We start from the raw sequence: 14,952 nt of genomic DNA, 5'->3' as shown, positions 1-14,952 counted from the left end.
TTAGGTCTAACTAGAGTTCTGCCCAACTACTGTTCCTCGACTAGCTCTCCAGACCTTGTAAATCCGTTGGTAAAATACATATGGTCGCTCAGTCATTCATCATATCATCATCATCTCATAACACATCCAATATCTCAAAGCAAAGACATCAACGTTACTCCCCAACACCTCGCTTGCACCATCAAAATCCCACCCTAACTACGATAAAGCCTCGACGCCTCCAGCACCCTCATTCCCACCTCCACGGTTTCACAATCTTCAACCTCCCTATCTTCACAAACCTCACCGCCCGGATCTTATACCCCTTCGACAACGACTCGACATTCTTCTCCTCCCGCCGCACCGCCGTCTTCCCCACCAAATCTTCTGACAACCTCTCCTTCGTCTCCACAACCTCTCTTACCTCCGGTTCCGAGCGCCCGGCGACCAAACCACTCCCCTTCGCCTCTTCCCTCCTCACACGCATCTCATTCTCCAACTCCGCAAGCTCGTCCCGTAAGCCCAGCATATCGACGACAGGATCAACCTGCTTCTTCCCCAGCAGGAGGGAAATATCCGCGCCAGAGCGAATTAGCAGCTTGATAGTCTGCGCGCTCCACGTGATGAGGTCGACGCGGTTTGTGCCCCAGAAGTTGCGGTCGCCGAAGGCCGGGTCGCGGATCTGGAGGGTTTCGAGGTAGTGTGACCAGACGGTGTGGGCGAGGCCAGGGCAGGGTTCGTTGGGGTCGGCGCCGCTGGTGTTGAGGAGGGTTTTGACGACGTCGGTGCAGAGGCGGGAAGGGGGGAGGGATGTTAGCGCGATGTGCAGGGGGGAAGGTCTCGTGCTGCGGCTTGTGCTTTTGCGTTTTCGGTTTCTTGCGTGCTTTTGAAGGGGAGGTAGCCTGTGACGTTGTTTTTAAGGGCGATCTCGAGGAGCCAGCTTCGGTAGTATCCTTGGGCGAGATCGATGGTGCCCCATGTGCAGCCTAGTTGGAAGGATCCTTTGCTTCGGAGGGATATGACGATTGTCTCTAAGTGGGAAAAGAGCTTGTAATCTTGGCTGCCCTGAATCTCGAGCTGACGGGCATGATGCATGAAGGTGTCCAGCATCGACTCAAAGGATTCGAGGCGTTCGTCGGACAACGGTTTCGAGACCAAAAGTTTCATCTGTCGCATCTTGGAATTGCACATGAAGCGGTGAGGACTGAAGTCCTTGCCAGCGCGATCAAGGAGGACCATTTGCATGTCTCGCGTCTCGAAGAAGTCTCGAACGGTCCGGTGCAAGTATTGCAATCGCCCATTCCGATTGAATTCTAGCAAGTCTGTACATCGTGCTAGCACACGTATTTTGGTGTCTTCTTGCTTCTGCGCTATGGCATTCTTATTCCACTTCTCGGAGACAGGTGACAGAGCAAAGTCAGGAGCCGTCTCATCAAAATAGGACACATCCAAGGCGCTTAGGATACCGACTGAGCAAATGCGTATCAGATATAGCTTTGCGGCTTGTTCATGATAAACATCCTCCGCCGAGTCTAAGATGTGCCTGAAGAATGTCTCAAGATCTTTGGGTAGTGTACGGAGCCGCTTTCGGAGTTCAATCGCCGTATCGCGGTTAGTCAATCCTCGACGCAGAGACTGAACCACAAGAAAGACCCATAGGAATACGCCTTCTGCATTTTCCACAATCTCATTGATGAGATCATTATACATCTGAGGATCTCGCTTCGCAGCTTTGAAACCTGCAAGTTTCGCGGTGACGAAGCATTCCATGTCACCGCGGGTGAGATCGTGGAGTTCAATTTTCAGTCCGTCATTTTCGCCATACCTATTTCGAAAGACGATCCAGGGCCGGCTTGCAAAGCATACTTTGACAGCTTGGGATGATACTAGTTGGTCGATGACCTCAATGATCTCAACGTGATCCCCATCGTATTCGTCTAAACCATCGATGAAGAAGCAGAATCGTGCAGAGTCTATGTTTATTTTCTGTAAATATGTGACGGCCTGTTGAAGCTCTTTAAACGTCCAGCTATTACCGATCTCTTCAGACTCCCAGCGACAAGGTGATATAACGGGTATCAGAGAGGGACACTGTTTCACAATGTGGAATAGTAAAGTTTGCAGAAGTCCCTGCTGGGATTTCTGCATTGGTGATCCAGCATGCCAGAAGAAGTAGCTAGCAATGAGAAGCTTATTGCCAGCTGCCCATTGCCTCAATGCTGCTTGAGTTTTGTTGTGTTTGTAGAATAATTTCATCAATGTTGATTTTCCAGATCCTGCCTTGCCACTTACCCAATATATCCCGTTCTGAGATCGTAGCCAGTCAAGGATTGTGGTTACTTCATGGTCATTTGAACATTGAGGATCATCAAAAAGCCACTCAAAAGTGCTTGAATGTGCTTCTTTGATGCCCTCCTTTCTATCCCATATTGTTGTGAAGTATAGAGTCTCCATGAATTTAAGTTGCTTGCTAAGCAACTGTCCTTGGGAAGCTAGGTCGTAAAGCCGTCCTGGCAAATCAGCTGGGAGCTGCGGATACATTCTGGCTGCTTTGTCGTCATGCTTCTGTTGAACATCATTGTGGCCATTGTCTTGTATACTTTCGTCACGATGACCCGTCTTATTCTTCGTCTCATCAGATTCGGTTTTTTGCTCATCTGTGGTCTTGTTCTCCTGGCCGTTAGTCTTGTGTTTTTGCTCGTCAACCTTCCTCTTCTTTTCATTCAATTCTGTCTTCTCTGGCGGTTCGAGGAAGTTGTTCAGGCAGTTCACAACCTCTCTTCTCAATTTCTCCGGTTGATTAACGACTGCAACCTCTAGATTTCTGTGACTAGTCTTTAGCTTGTCTAGAAACGCAGCTACACAAGAGTGTTCTGCTTCAGCCTTCTTCCGGCTCGTGAGAATAATTGATTGTTTTTCGCTGCGTAAGGCCATGAGACAAAGTCCTCTTCCTGGCTATAGAAACTTACGTGAGTACCATTAACAGGCGAGTAGCTAGTGAAGACTGGTATGCAGCCAACTCTTGTTCATACTGCTTTATCTCGCGCTCCTTCGAGACGCCCCTTACGGCACGCCAAGCACTGCGCAACTTCCCACTTGATTGATCTACTTTCATTTCTTGGAGCAGTGAAATAAAGTCTTCGCCCTTCTTTTGACACTCTTGTGCCAAGGCGAGTAGTGACTTTTCCGACTGAGATGCCGACGTCTGGTCTATGCTTCCTTCGTTCTTTCCTAGTTCGACGCAAAGATTGGTGAGGTCTTTGGTGATAGTCTCTAGCACCCTGTTGGCTGATGTAGTACCATCGAGAGAGTTGTAGAGCTCAGAGGTATCATGAACGAGTTTCCCACCAAACTGCAGAAATTGGCATATGTTGGCCGCTAGTCCAAGTGCTGCTAGGGATTCCATAGCTATCAAACATTCAAAGTATGCTCAACTTTGGGGTAGACCAATCTCAAAAGAATGCAGTTGAAAAAATTGCTCGCAATTGCCCCATCGCATGAACAGCAGTGGGGAAAGCTCACAACTTGTCTCATATGCAAAACTGGTGTTGATGGCGAAGGTCTGAACGCACGAGGCAGATTCCATGATTCAAGGTACGAGGCTACTACCGACCAGCCTACCTCAGCCCCAGTCCATATAGAATTAGTAAGAATGGCGACCCAATCATCCTCACTATCGCTCAGGCTTAGCTTCTAGCATACCTGCTAAGCGGTCGTCTGAATCACATTGTGGCGACTGTCAGGCACACTTAATCCTTGACTCGAAGGTGTGTGATCAAGAGCAAGACAGGCAAGCACGACAGAGCCCTTTACCCTCTCGGCTTTAACGGACATAACCAAAAATGACATCTCTCCCGAGAGTCGGACATGAATTACCTCGCCCTCCAAGCCTCGCAAACCCAACCAGATGTCTCACAGTAAGCTGCTTTTCCTCTTCACCACTACGCTATCCTCCAATCAGCCACTTAAGTCAAAATTCCACTCGTTCCAGCATACTGACTCACAACAGGCAAACGCAATACCTCCCTGGCATTCTTCACCTCGCACGAGCGCTCCCTCCTAAAGACAACATGGGGGTCCCAATCCACGCGTCTGACCCGCGACTCCTTCCTCCCCTTCGCCTCCTGCCAACTTTGTCTTCAGCCCTCTGTCTCGCCAGTCGCGTGCGCTACCAACGGCGAGATATTCTGCCGGGAATGCGCCGTAAGCAATCTTTTGGCGCAGAAAAAGGAAATCAAGAGACTTGAACGGGAGGGCGCAAAGGAGAAGGAAGAAGCGGAGGAGGAGCGGCTTGGAGAAGAGGAGGAAAGGAAGCGGAGGGAGGTGGAGAGGTTTGAGGAGACGATGAGGGGCGAGGACGGGAGAGGCGTGAAGAGGAAGGGCTCACCTGGCGCGGAGGGTGGGGAGGGCAAGGCGGGCAAAGTGAGGCGGATATCGCGTTGGGATGAAGAAGAGAAGTCAGAGCTGCCGTCCTTCTGGGTGCCGTCGCTCACGCCCGCGACGAAGAAAGATCGATCAGCGACGGCAGGGCTGAAGCTACAGCCATTGTGTCCCGCCTCGACGCCGGAGAACAAACATAATATCTCCCTGAAAACGCTCGTCAAAGTGAATTTTACCTACTCGAGGGCGAAGGGTGATGGGGGCGCCGAGAGGCCGATCTGTCCAGCGTGCGTGAAGGCGTTGAGCAATACCGGGAAGGCGATTATGGGTATACCGTGCGGTCATGTGGTATGCAAGGCATGTAAGGAGAGGGTGATGGGTGGGGAGAAGGATGAGGACGGGAAGGGTGGGGACGCTGTGAGGTGTTTTGTTTGCGATGAGGATTTGACAGAGGGCGGAGAGAGGAGAGATGGAAAAAGTGGAACGAAGGTAAAGAAAGGTGAGAGCGGTGGAAAGGGGCAGAAAGGGGACGGTGGATTGAGGCCGGGTACTGTGGTATTGAAGAGTGAGGGAACGGGCTTTGCGGGAGGAGGGGAGAATATGGTGAAGAAGATAGGGACGGCTTTCCAGTGCTAAGGCGGAGCACGCAATCATGATCCAATTGAACAGATGATCATATATCGTAATAGTATTTTTATGATGGACCCTTTTTCATCTTCTTACCCCTTCCTTGTAGAACTCTGCTGTAAGATCAGCTGTCTTGTTGGTCTCTGCTCGGTATCAGAAGGAAAAATGCCAAAGTCTAGCCAATATGTCTCCAGCCAACTTGTCATACTTTCATAGCATTACCTGACTCGACCTGTTGAAAAAGGTTCTTGGCCATACGTCCCTTTTTTCGAGTTAGCTAATCCTTCCGTCAAGAGCGTCTCCATCCTCATGGTGAAATTTTTAGTCAGAAGCCTCTTTTCCTACCTACTCTAGTACGTCCACTTTATTCCCTTGCCTCTGCTGATTGGCAAATCTGAGTGTTTTAGCGATCTCTTGACCTTGCCTTCTCTTGCAAGGACTTCGTTGTTCAGACTGTTCCAAGAGAAGTTCCCCGCTCACAAGGGCTTAGAGCCATAAAGATGAGGTTGTCCCAAGCCATACGACATTCGAAATCCCAAATATTGTTTCGTGACCCAGATATATGGCATTGGAGACAACCCGAACAGCCTGTCGTTGCTTGACCTACTTTCATCTCTTGGCAAGGGCACCACGTGAGAATCCTCTCAGCACCTGAAGATGGTGTTATGTCGAAGTCTCACATGCCATGGTCAATACCATCAATTCAAGTCCAACTTTCGACGAAGGCCGCGCGTAAAGGATGGCAGGTTTCGCAAAACGGCTAGCCTGACCTGTCAACTGCATGTATCCTTCTAATCAAGACTCGATACGATCACTCGTGGACGTCTCGAACAGTTCCCATTACTTGACCAAGTATCTCGTCTATTGCTGAAAGAGAATATCCTTCTCGAGCGCATTGCTCCCGAGAACCCCAGACAGCATATTGCAAGTTGCTTTTCTTGGCTTGGAGCTTATCAATAATATCTAAAGAGGGACTTGTATGTCCCGACCGCCTGTGCGAGCAATTTTCAAGACCTAGACGAATGTTTGAAGCTTGGTGTAGCAGTGTCAGATGGTTCTCGGAGAGCACATGCAGTTGATGCAGAGACACATAATCGGCCACACAAGGAGGGTACATCTGCGAAAGCAATTGCTGTAGATCACTGTAATGGCCAATACAACTAGGCTTGTCACCATTGTAATACTCGTTCTGCAGCGTTACACGGTGGCTTGTTGAAGCTGAGAACGACGCATACAGGAGGCTGCTTTCATAATGATCTCCTCTTGCCAAAGTGCGAGGCTGAAAGCTTTCAGAGTCGTTAAGAGCCTGCGTTTCTTTACTTTCGCAAGTGATTGGCTGAGTTGGAGTGGTTGCACCTGCGTTTTCCTGGACCATGGCCTGTGTTCTAGGTGCCCTGCTTAAGTCAGTTGCAGAGTCTGCATCTCCATTACGACTTGAGTTGACGATCAGTGATTCAATTCGAGAGAGCTCGCTTCGAATATTGTCCATGCTGCTGATGCTATGACTGGCACTGTGCAGGCTCGCTCTAGAGTAATTCTCAATCCTTCTCAAAGCCGCCTCTTGTGCATCATTACTTTGCAGGTTTTGTGAGACCGAGGAGTTCAGCAGATAAACTTGATCTGAAGTGTCTAAGTCGATGGTTCTGTATCGGTCGTCAGCATTTATACCACACGACGAATGCACCTCTCGCGAACATAAAGTGCAGCTGTTCGCTCATGGCTTTGAGTCACGATGGGGCACCTAGAGGCAAACAGAATAGTGCAGACTCAAACAAGAGCCTGCAAACACTGCATGACTATATTTGTGGGCGACTGACCTTCCAAGAATAGCCAGACTGAGTAGCATAACCTGTCTGTGGCGATTGATCTCTGTTTTAATGGCTTGAATCGCGTCTTTATTCATAGCCAAACGAAATTTTTTCAGTAAAGCCTTCCCACCAGATTCGCTTGATGGGCGAAGTAGTTTGGCAGTGGAGAGCCAAACATGAATATCTTTTGAGCAATCGGCGAGTTTGATGTCCAACTGAGCAAAATTTTTGTTCTTCTTCTGTGCTTCAAATTGCTCCAGCACATCTCGCACATTATTGAGGACTTGGATCAAAGAATTAATATCGCCCAATAAGCCATTGATTTGTTTAGAGGCAAAGGCTGAATCGGACATGATCTCCTTGAATTTGATGAGTCCATCCACACTTTGGAGTACCAGGGTGATGATGCCCGCAATACTGGCTGCCGCAGCGACAGCCTCCATTTTGAATTCTCATGGTCCTGAATTCAATGGAAAGAGAAAACAGACGGCACTCATGTATGCTTGTGATTGGTAGTCTCAGTATTTCAATAGGTTGCAGTGGGTCAGTTAACCCACATCGGAACCTCGGGAATTCTCCTGCAGGAGACATAGCCCTGGCGGTGACATGCATCTCTGCCGTAAGCTGCATGTACTTTACCTCCAACTAAGCTGGGGACTTGCCCCTCTCAGCTAGATCCGCTCTCACCACTGCAGGAAGGTTGGGGGCCCTTGAATGCGCTTATTGGGAGGCTAGCAAGAGGCTCCAGCCAGCGCTTCGTGAGCGTAGCGCAGTCTCACCGAGAGGCTGTGTACGAGTAGGCTGCGCTTCGTCGTACGTAAATGACGACACCGAACCTCTCACGCTGGCCCTGAGGAAGGCTGAACCAGCCTACTCATCCAGCTGCGCTACTGCAGCATAGTATAGCGCGCACTTCAACCGGGGTTTGGTGCACAATCTCGATCGTTGAGAAGGTCGACGAACACCTCACCGACGTTCCGCATTTCTGGTGAGCACGTGAGGAATATCCTTAGGCTCCGTCGGGGAAGCTTAGCCCTGGGAAGCGGCCAGTCATGGGGTTGCTCCGCACCCCACGCGCCCTACGGCCTTCCAGGCTTGCGTCAATCGTATCTTCAATCACTTCGAATCCTCATACTATTAATCTAAGCCACAGCATTTTTGTTTTCGTCCTGACTCATATTTTTCGGTTGATCGTGCATTGTCTTGATCTAGAGCAGATAAGTGCTTGCAGAAATCGAATGATCGCGATTGCTATTACATCTCCCCTAGATTCGACTCCTTCTATGCAACCTATCAAGCTAAGCTTCCTGCACTCGTCAGCTTGGACTTCCGGATTGACCTGAGAGACTCACGTTTGCGATTGAAAACCCTGCTTTTTGCTCTTCGCAATCAAGAAGGCGCACTTGCCATGGAAAATCAGACATAGTGACACTGAGAAACAATGTCGATCAACTGGGGCGTGACTGATATCTTGGCTATTGCCAAGTTATCTTGGGATCTGTATCATGGCTGCTATCTTGTCGCTCGCGGGGCGCCAGACGAGTTCAGAATGCTCGTCAATGAGCTTTGCTCCCTCCAGGGTGTGCTTCGAAGTCTGAGAGACGACATCAGCTCGGACAAGTCCTATCTCGACAGATTGGATGAGAACAGGAAAGAGACGCTTGAGAAATGTCTACAGTCATGTGTCATGACACTGCAAAAGCTGGAGAAATTGACGAACAAATATCGAAAGCTCGGTATCGGAGACGGGCCACAGTTTTGGACAAAGTTCAAGTGGACGACGAAGCAGAAGGAGATCGCGCAAATCAGGAACAACATCATGGTTCATACTTGTAACTTGAGCCTTTGTATGAGCTCAATTGGCAAGTACGTGCCCTTGCAAGTCTCTCCGTCATTCCACCAGTGACTAATGATCTCTAGCTCCTCTCTCGCCCGTATTGAGATGTCGATGGAGAGAGCGCTTGAAAGGCAAGGATCGGTCAATGCTGGCCAGTCAAAGGAGGTTCAAGAACAAGACATGGAAGACGAGGGAGATGATGAGCTCCTACCCTTGAAGAAGACTTCTACTGGGTCCATCGAGCGCTCACGCTCTGCTGATGGCGATGGGCTAGGAATCGGAAAATTAACACATCAGCTCACTGGATCCACGCTCGTCGATAGTCACAACATGTCTCCTGATGCTACTCCATCGCCTGGCGAGGATGACTCTCGGCAGCTAGGCTCCCCCCAAGATCGGGAAATGGTGCTCCTGCCATGGGAAGGATGAGAAAGCCGTCGAATTTGAGCCCCCCAATGCCCTCAAGTATTGAAGCCTTCGGAATGTCTGGCCCTCGCTCACCTGCCAGCGATCTTCTGGATGGTAATCTGAAGCATCAGCATAATGGATACAACCACGCTAGTGGGCGAAAGTTGTCCGAACCGATAAAGCTCGTGGACGATAGTGCTGTCAGTGATGAGCCACCAGATGTAAAGGAAATTGTTGCCGAAGCAATGCAAGAGTTGATGAAAATACGACAGAAGGAGCAGTCTGCCAGACCTCTGCGAATCGCGAGGCCTCATCCAGCACACCAGCCAGACGACATATTGCGTGAGCAATTTCAACAACTTGCTGAAGACGAGCTGAAGATTCGGCGGCTGAACACCCGTGACTGGCTTCGAGTAGCCACTTGGTGGCTGCTTAAGGCTCGTTTCAATACGAAGATCGACGAGGATCCTCTTCTCTTTAACTCGCAGGCCAGCTTCAGCGTTTCGAGTAACGGCAAGTCTGCAATCAATCAAGCATATGTCGATTTGCTCAAAGCTTCATGGATACTTCACAATGTCATATTGAAAGACGACAATCTATCATCCCTCATGACCGACGAGAATCGAACTCTTTTCTATCATCTTTCTGATGGGATCAATGAAGATTTTGAGGACTTTCAGCCAGTTGACGCACCCGAGAAGACTGTACTGCATGGGCAAAATCACAATATCTGGGAACTTTTACAGCCTGCAGAAGAGACATACGAGGAGGAAGGTGCCTTCCCTGGCCTGGAAAATGGTCGATACGTGACCGTTGACAAAGACGACGCAGGAGCGGAATCGGAGAAGGTCCTTTTTCGGACCTTTGTAGATGCCTCCATAGGGCGCAAAACCAATAGAATGCGTTCAAAAGGTGCCCCGTACATGCTCCTCCTGTCTACTGTAGAAGGAGAAAGCGAGCCCAAGGTGACATTATGCAACCAAAGTGGCACGGTCTGCCTTACGAGGGACTTGACTGTTGATGACCTTCAAATTGGTGATATGCCTGTCAATCCATTTGCTGGATCAAAAATCATGTCAAAGGAGGCCATTCCCTTAGATTTCGATCGCTTGAAGGTCACTGTGGCTTTCCAGAATCAGGAAGATTTTGAAAACTTCACCTTCATACCTACCGCATATTTTGAGGCTGTGAAGCGGAGAGAGCCTCGCAATCTGGAGAAAGCGACAGAGACTGTGCTGTTGAGCCATTCTGTCGAAATATTCGAGCATTTAGAGGCCTCAACCATGAAATCCTTGAGCCCACGCGAAGTCTATCAATCCTGCGATCTTCGCGTGCTTGAAACAACCTCTAAGGCAGGCTGGCGGACTACACGTCGACTAGTGGTCTCATCTTCAGCTGGCGAGAAGAAGCCATGGTGTATCGAGGTGTTCCTCCCCTTGTCCCGCGTGCAGATACGACGTGAAGGTATCGCCCGCAAACTCCTCGTCAAATGGTCAGACTGTGCACAAAAGAATGTAAGATCAGACGGCAATTACAACAAGATCCACTCATACGTCTACGACGACACAAACCCCAACATAGGCCACTCCTTGCTCTTCCGCAATGCCCAAGACGCCACCGACTTCGAGCGAACAGTCCTTCACCTCTCCATCCCTCCCATCTTCAACTGGACCTCTGGCCTCAACTCCGCACTCGTATACATGATCTCTGACACCGAGCCCGATCCCAAAAACTACAAAGCCATCATGGTCACGCGCACCCGCTACGACTGGAAATACTCCGAACTCTACTACCTCTATCGCGACATCGACTACATCTACACGCGCATGGACAGCTCCTCCGTCCGCATCTCCTTCCCCAGCCTCTACTACACCGACTACATCTCCACGCACGTAGACCGCTTGTACAAACCCGACCTCGGCGAACCCGTCCCGCACTTCTCCCACTGCGAGAAAAAGATCGGCAACAGCCACCTCGATTTCGACAACGAGAGCGCCGCCATGCGCTTCATGTCCTCCCTCACCTCCGCGCACACCCTCATCTTCGCCCGGCGCGCGCACTATATCACCACGAAAGCCCCCTCGCGCTTCAGCACCTCTGCGAAGTCGAATAAGGGCCCGCCTGAGATTCAGCTCTGGTTAAAGGGGAGTAATACCCGCTTGGTGAGTCGGTGGGGGGAGAAGGTGGAGGATAAGTGGTTGAGTATGACTGTGCCACGGAACGGGCTTGAGTATAAGAAGGATGGGAGTAAGGCGAGTTTGCAAAAGTGCGAGTTTGAGAGGGGGAGGAAGCTGGATATGGCGAATTTGATGGCGAGGGATCCAAGGGATAAAAAGGAGGAGGGGAAGAGACTTGGACCTATCAATGTGGGGTTTGAGAGTGTGAGGGGTGAGTTCTCATTGTCCTTTTGCGCCTCCCTGCTGTATTTTTGGCGGACTGGATAGGTTTCGGGTTTTGAGGTGGTGAGTTTGGGCTGATCAAGATTTGTGCAGATAGGGAGGAGTTCGCCGCTGCGCTGGAGGGAAAATTGCCGCCGCCTTTGATGACACAAATTACGCCTGTTGAGAACTTGATGGATCTGGAATGAGAGTACGCTTGTTTATGATTGAAGAACCGAAAAAATTGTAAGATGTAATAATGACGCGGACATATAATTGTAAGATATTCGGGACTGTGATTTCCAGCAAGGTGTCAGGTGGCAACCCTTTTGACTAATCATGTATTATACTTATGAGGAAAAGATTCTTGATATCATACTCTATGGGACTCTAATTGGCTTTACCGTCATGAAATTGCATCACAACATCCTCCCCCTCCGAGCAATCTTTGCGCTATCTATGCTGAGCTGCGGCTTCTCATGCTGCCTTGCGTCCAGTCCTACGATGGCGTCAGATGTGCACTTTCGTAGTGCTAGTAGCCGTACACCTGAGCCCTGACCTAGTAGCCCGAGAGCTGATGAGAACGGTGTGGTTGATGGCCATTGGCGCTGCGTGGGCGTTAGCTGGGACACATTCAGGCGTTGAGATGAGTATTTGAGGAGGTTGAAAATAGGGAAGGAGGTAGACAGTGCGGAAGAGATAGCGAATGAAGAGGGGAAGAAAAGATAGGGGGATGTACGTCTCCGATCAGTTTCCTGTAATTGACGTCGCCTTTGAAGATCACTAGCTTTGCTTTCCTAAATTCGTCATACAGGTTGGGGGAGTGGGTAGGTAGTTGCCAGAAAGTGTGGTAGGAGGTCCAGAAGTCGTTTGGTGGAGCAATGGTGATTTTGTTATCTTGGATCAATGTGTTTAGGTGACTCGTGACAAACTTGAACGTCTCGTCCTCGTCTTGGACTTTTGATACCGAAGACGCGAGGACGTGAGCAACTTCGGACGATATAGCATTCTCGCCAAACCAAGAGAAAGATTTAGCGTGTAAGATTATCTGGCTTGCTAGCCCTGAGATAACGAGGTAGCCGGCGAGGCAGAGATCACTGTAGAGTTCGGGACCTGCGTCATTGAGTATGATGTGAATCACTTGTTCCTCTTCTTGCTGGTCTCTGACCTGTTGCAGAGCTGTATAGGCAGACTTCAGATGATCAATGAGCGCATTGGCGGCTTCGGGTCCAGCAGTTCCGACGCTTGACCGGCACAAGCTTTGAAATAGGTCCTCCTCGTTGTTCCATTTGGCCTCCACGCCACGAGATAGGCGGCCGCCTTCCACAGTATTGGTCAGGACCGGCTCCAGTGCTGTCTTGTACTCTTTTGCAACTCGAAATATGTGATCCCGCCCTTCCTCAATCGCTTGCGCCTTGAGGTCGAAGAAAACATCATGATCCTGCCAGCATGTTGAAAGGGCGAAGAATGTCCGCAAACGACGGTATAGATAGCATTCTGTGAACAAATACGGCGCATCTATCCATCGTGGCAGTCTCAGTGCCGCTAAATGATTATTGTAGTCCGCGATATCTGGCCCTCCGTCGTCCTGAAGCGGGGTCAGGGGGCGATTATGCTGGAGCTCGTATTTGAGCTCCGAAAGGCTCCTGATGATCTGTTTCCCTTCATTGGCTCTAAAGACGTCTAGAACAATGCCCACACTCCTATGTAAATTGTCGATTGCAGCTGTCTTTCTGAGGTCGTTTAGTTATCTTGTGCGGGGAAGGCTACGAAGTAAACGGACTATTATGACAGGCCATCGTTTGGTGGCTGTGACGTAAGCTTGAGATGCCTTGTCGGACGTTACGCATGGAGGCGGCAACTGATCAACACTCTCGGACATCCTTTCTGGTGATGGAATAACATGTGTATCTCAGCAACGAGGAAGTGAGGTTGCGACTGGCGGGGCAATGGTGTCTACGGGCGCGGGGAAGGCGTCTTCTCCGGGGACGTTTGCCCCTGAAGCTAGCGAAAGTCTCCCCTTTGCTATTGAGTGGACAACGTGAACAACCCTCGTTGATCCTTCAGCATGCACCAAATTGTATGATATGAGCTCATCTGTAGCAAGATATATCTGCCATCTTGCCATCTTGCCCTATAGATCGCACAGTACGAGTATCATGAGAAATGGGTGCAGACAGACAAATTGACAACTTTGACATTCTTGACAGGAAAAGAACCATTGAATCATGGAGTTGAGACCGATGGTTTGAGGTTTCCGGAAAGGCAGCGTGAATACGCTATGACTTGAACGATTGGACATGACGTGACTTCTGGTGACAATGACAAGAGAGAACTCCGGGGAATGGTATTGGCTAACAGATCTCCGTAGAAAGAGTGTATCTTTAGATAATAAGCGCGTGAAAGTTGTTGAATTGTTGGGAGACTGAGTGTTTCCTTACCTAATGAAGACATCTTGCACGCCCCCGTCCGTAGTCACGCACCTTCGCCACGGTGACGATCTTTGTTCTGGGGAGCGGAAATTGGGAGCAAAGCGTCAACAGTCTCTAATCGAGATTTAGTCTTCTTAGCACTCATGGGGAATGGGGGACTCAAAGCATAACCTACCTCGATCATTTTGTCCATCATTGCTTATTTTTACCGTCACGTGGGGAATGGCTCCTACAATAGTGGATTCTTTAGGAATAACCTTCCCTGGCCAGAGCATCTAACAGAGACTTACCTCATCTTTCGCACCAGTCCATTCCTCGATTATCGCCTCGGGGACGTCTCTCACCAGCACATGAAAATGATCGAGACTCCGAACACTTTGCAGAGCTGTCCAATTTTTGAACCATTGTACCCTGTCCGTCGCTGGAGCGTCATCTTTCGCTAATTTTTGAACAAATGTCTTCTGCACGAAATCTTCGATCAAAATCTTGGACTCCGAAGTGAGATAACCCTCAGGCGGCTGGACAGGGATCCTCCTCTTCAGCCAGACTACAAGATGGGTGATTCCGGCCTCGAATCCGTACGGCCAGTCGTTGATCAAGATTTTGTAATCGTCCGAATTTGAAAACGGCTTTGGATCTTTGCATTCAAAGATTGGTCCCGTTTGCTCAGTGGAAGACAGGGAAGGCTCCCAGAACAAACGCTCCTTGCATACAAAATTGGTCATGGTGCCATAGTTTTTCTTCGTGTCATTAGTCCAGAGACAGTAGCGCTTCAAGTCAGACGGCCTGCGTTTTAGAATATCTAATTTGTTGTCCGCTGTTTTTCATGAAGGAGAGATGAGATGGTGACAAGCAACGTGTGGTAGATAGAGACTACCTATTATCTGCTTGAGCTCATCCCATGTATGAGGTTTGAACTTCGCATCACCAGCAAGCATGTTCTCTTTGTCCGTCTCAGTCAGCTCAAAAGGAATTTGATTGAGCCATTCGTTATCGTCTTGATCATCCATGGCTTGCTGAGTCTGGACATCAGTCATCCTCTAAGAGCGCTTTAAACGAGATTGACGGATGCTCCTGTAAAACGATTATTCTTTCAGCTCCTG

General features: G+C 49.5%; 6 protein-coding genes across 6 annotated transcripts; 3 read left to right on the top strand and 3 right to left on the bottom strand.

The window, feature by feature from the left end:
- Window positions 1-229: 229 nt before the first annotated feature.
- Window positions 230-3,385, bottom strand: KY384_003036 (uncharacterized protein; the record flags this gene model as incomplete). The annotated part of the gene is made up of 3 exons (XM_044811557.1): window positions 230-862; window positions 889-2,803; window positions 2,949-3,385. 3 exons carry the CDS (start codon window positions 3,383-3,385, stop codon window positions 230-232), a joined length of 2,985 nt encoding a protein of 994 aa, XP_044670690.1.
- Window positions 3,386-3,886: 501 nt separating this feature from the next.
- Window positions 3,887-4,995, top strand: KY384_003035 (uncharacterized protein; the record flags this gene model as incomplete). The annotated part of the gene is made up of 2 exons (XM_044811556.1): window positions 3,887-3,896; window positions 3,989-4,995. The coding sequence occupies 2 exons, from the start codon at window positions 3,887-3,889 to the stop codon at window positions 4,993-4,995; spliced, it is 1,017 nt and encodes a 338-aa protein (XP_044670689.1).
- An 802-nt stretch (window positions 4,996-5,797) lies between these two features.
- On the bottom strand, window positions 5,798-7,237 carry KY384_003034 (uncharacterized protein; the record flags this gene model as incomplete). The annotated part of the gene is made up of 2 exons (XM_044811555.1): window positions 5,798-6,629; window positions 6,804-7,237. 2 exons carry the CDS (start codon window positions 7,235-7,237, stop codon window positions 5,798-5,800), a joined length of 1,266 nt encoding a protein of 421 aa, XP_044670688.1.
- Window positions 7,238-8,235: 998 nt separating this feature from the next.
- Window positions 8,236-9,060, top strand: KY384_003033 (uncharacterized protein; the record flags this gene model as incomplete). The annotated part of the gene is made up of 2 exons (XM_044811554.1): window positions 8,236-8,660; window positions 8,715-9,060. 2 exons carry the CDS (start codon window positions 8,236-8,238, stop codon window positions 9,058-9,060), a joined length of 771 nt encoding a protein of 256 aa, XP_044670687.1.
- A 53-nt stretch (window positions 9,061-9,113) lies between these two features.
- KY384_003032 (uncharacterized protein) lies at window positions 9,114-11,483 on the top strand (the record flags this gene model as incomplete). Its single annotated transcript, XM_044811553.1, has 1 exon — window positions 9,114-11,483. The coding sequence occupies one exon, from the start codon at window positions 9,114-9,116 to the stop codon at window positions 11,481-11,483; it is 2,370 nt and encodes a 789-aa protein (XP_044670686.1).
- Window positions 11,484-11,836: 353 nt separating this feature from the next.
- On the bottom strand, window positions 11,837-14,859 carry KY384_003031 (uncharacterized protein; the record flags this gene model as incomplete). Its single annotated transcript, XM_044811552.1, has 4 exons — window positions 11,837-12,025; window positions 12,157-13,146; window positions 14,140-14,666; window positions 14,727-14,859. The coding sequence occupies 4 exons, from the start codon at window positions 14,857-14,859 to the stop codon at window positions 11,837-11,839; spliced, it is 1,839 nt and encodes a 612-aa protein (XP_044670685.1).
- Between the last annotated feature and the right edge of the window lie 93 nt (window positions 14,860-14,952).

The sequence above is a fragment of the Bacidia gigantensis genome (genome assembly GCF_019456465.1).
Source record: "Bacidia gigantensis strain McMullin 20006 chromosome Unknown contig_180, whole genome shotgun sequence".
Classification (NCBI taxonomy): Eukaryota; Fungi; Ascomycota; class Lecanoromycetes; order Lecanorales; family Ramalinaceae; genus Bacidia; species Bacidia gigantensis.
This window is presented reverse-complemented; position numbering and strand designations above follow the sequence as displayed.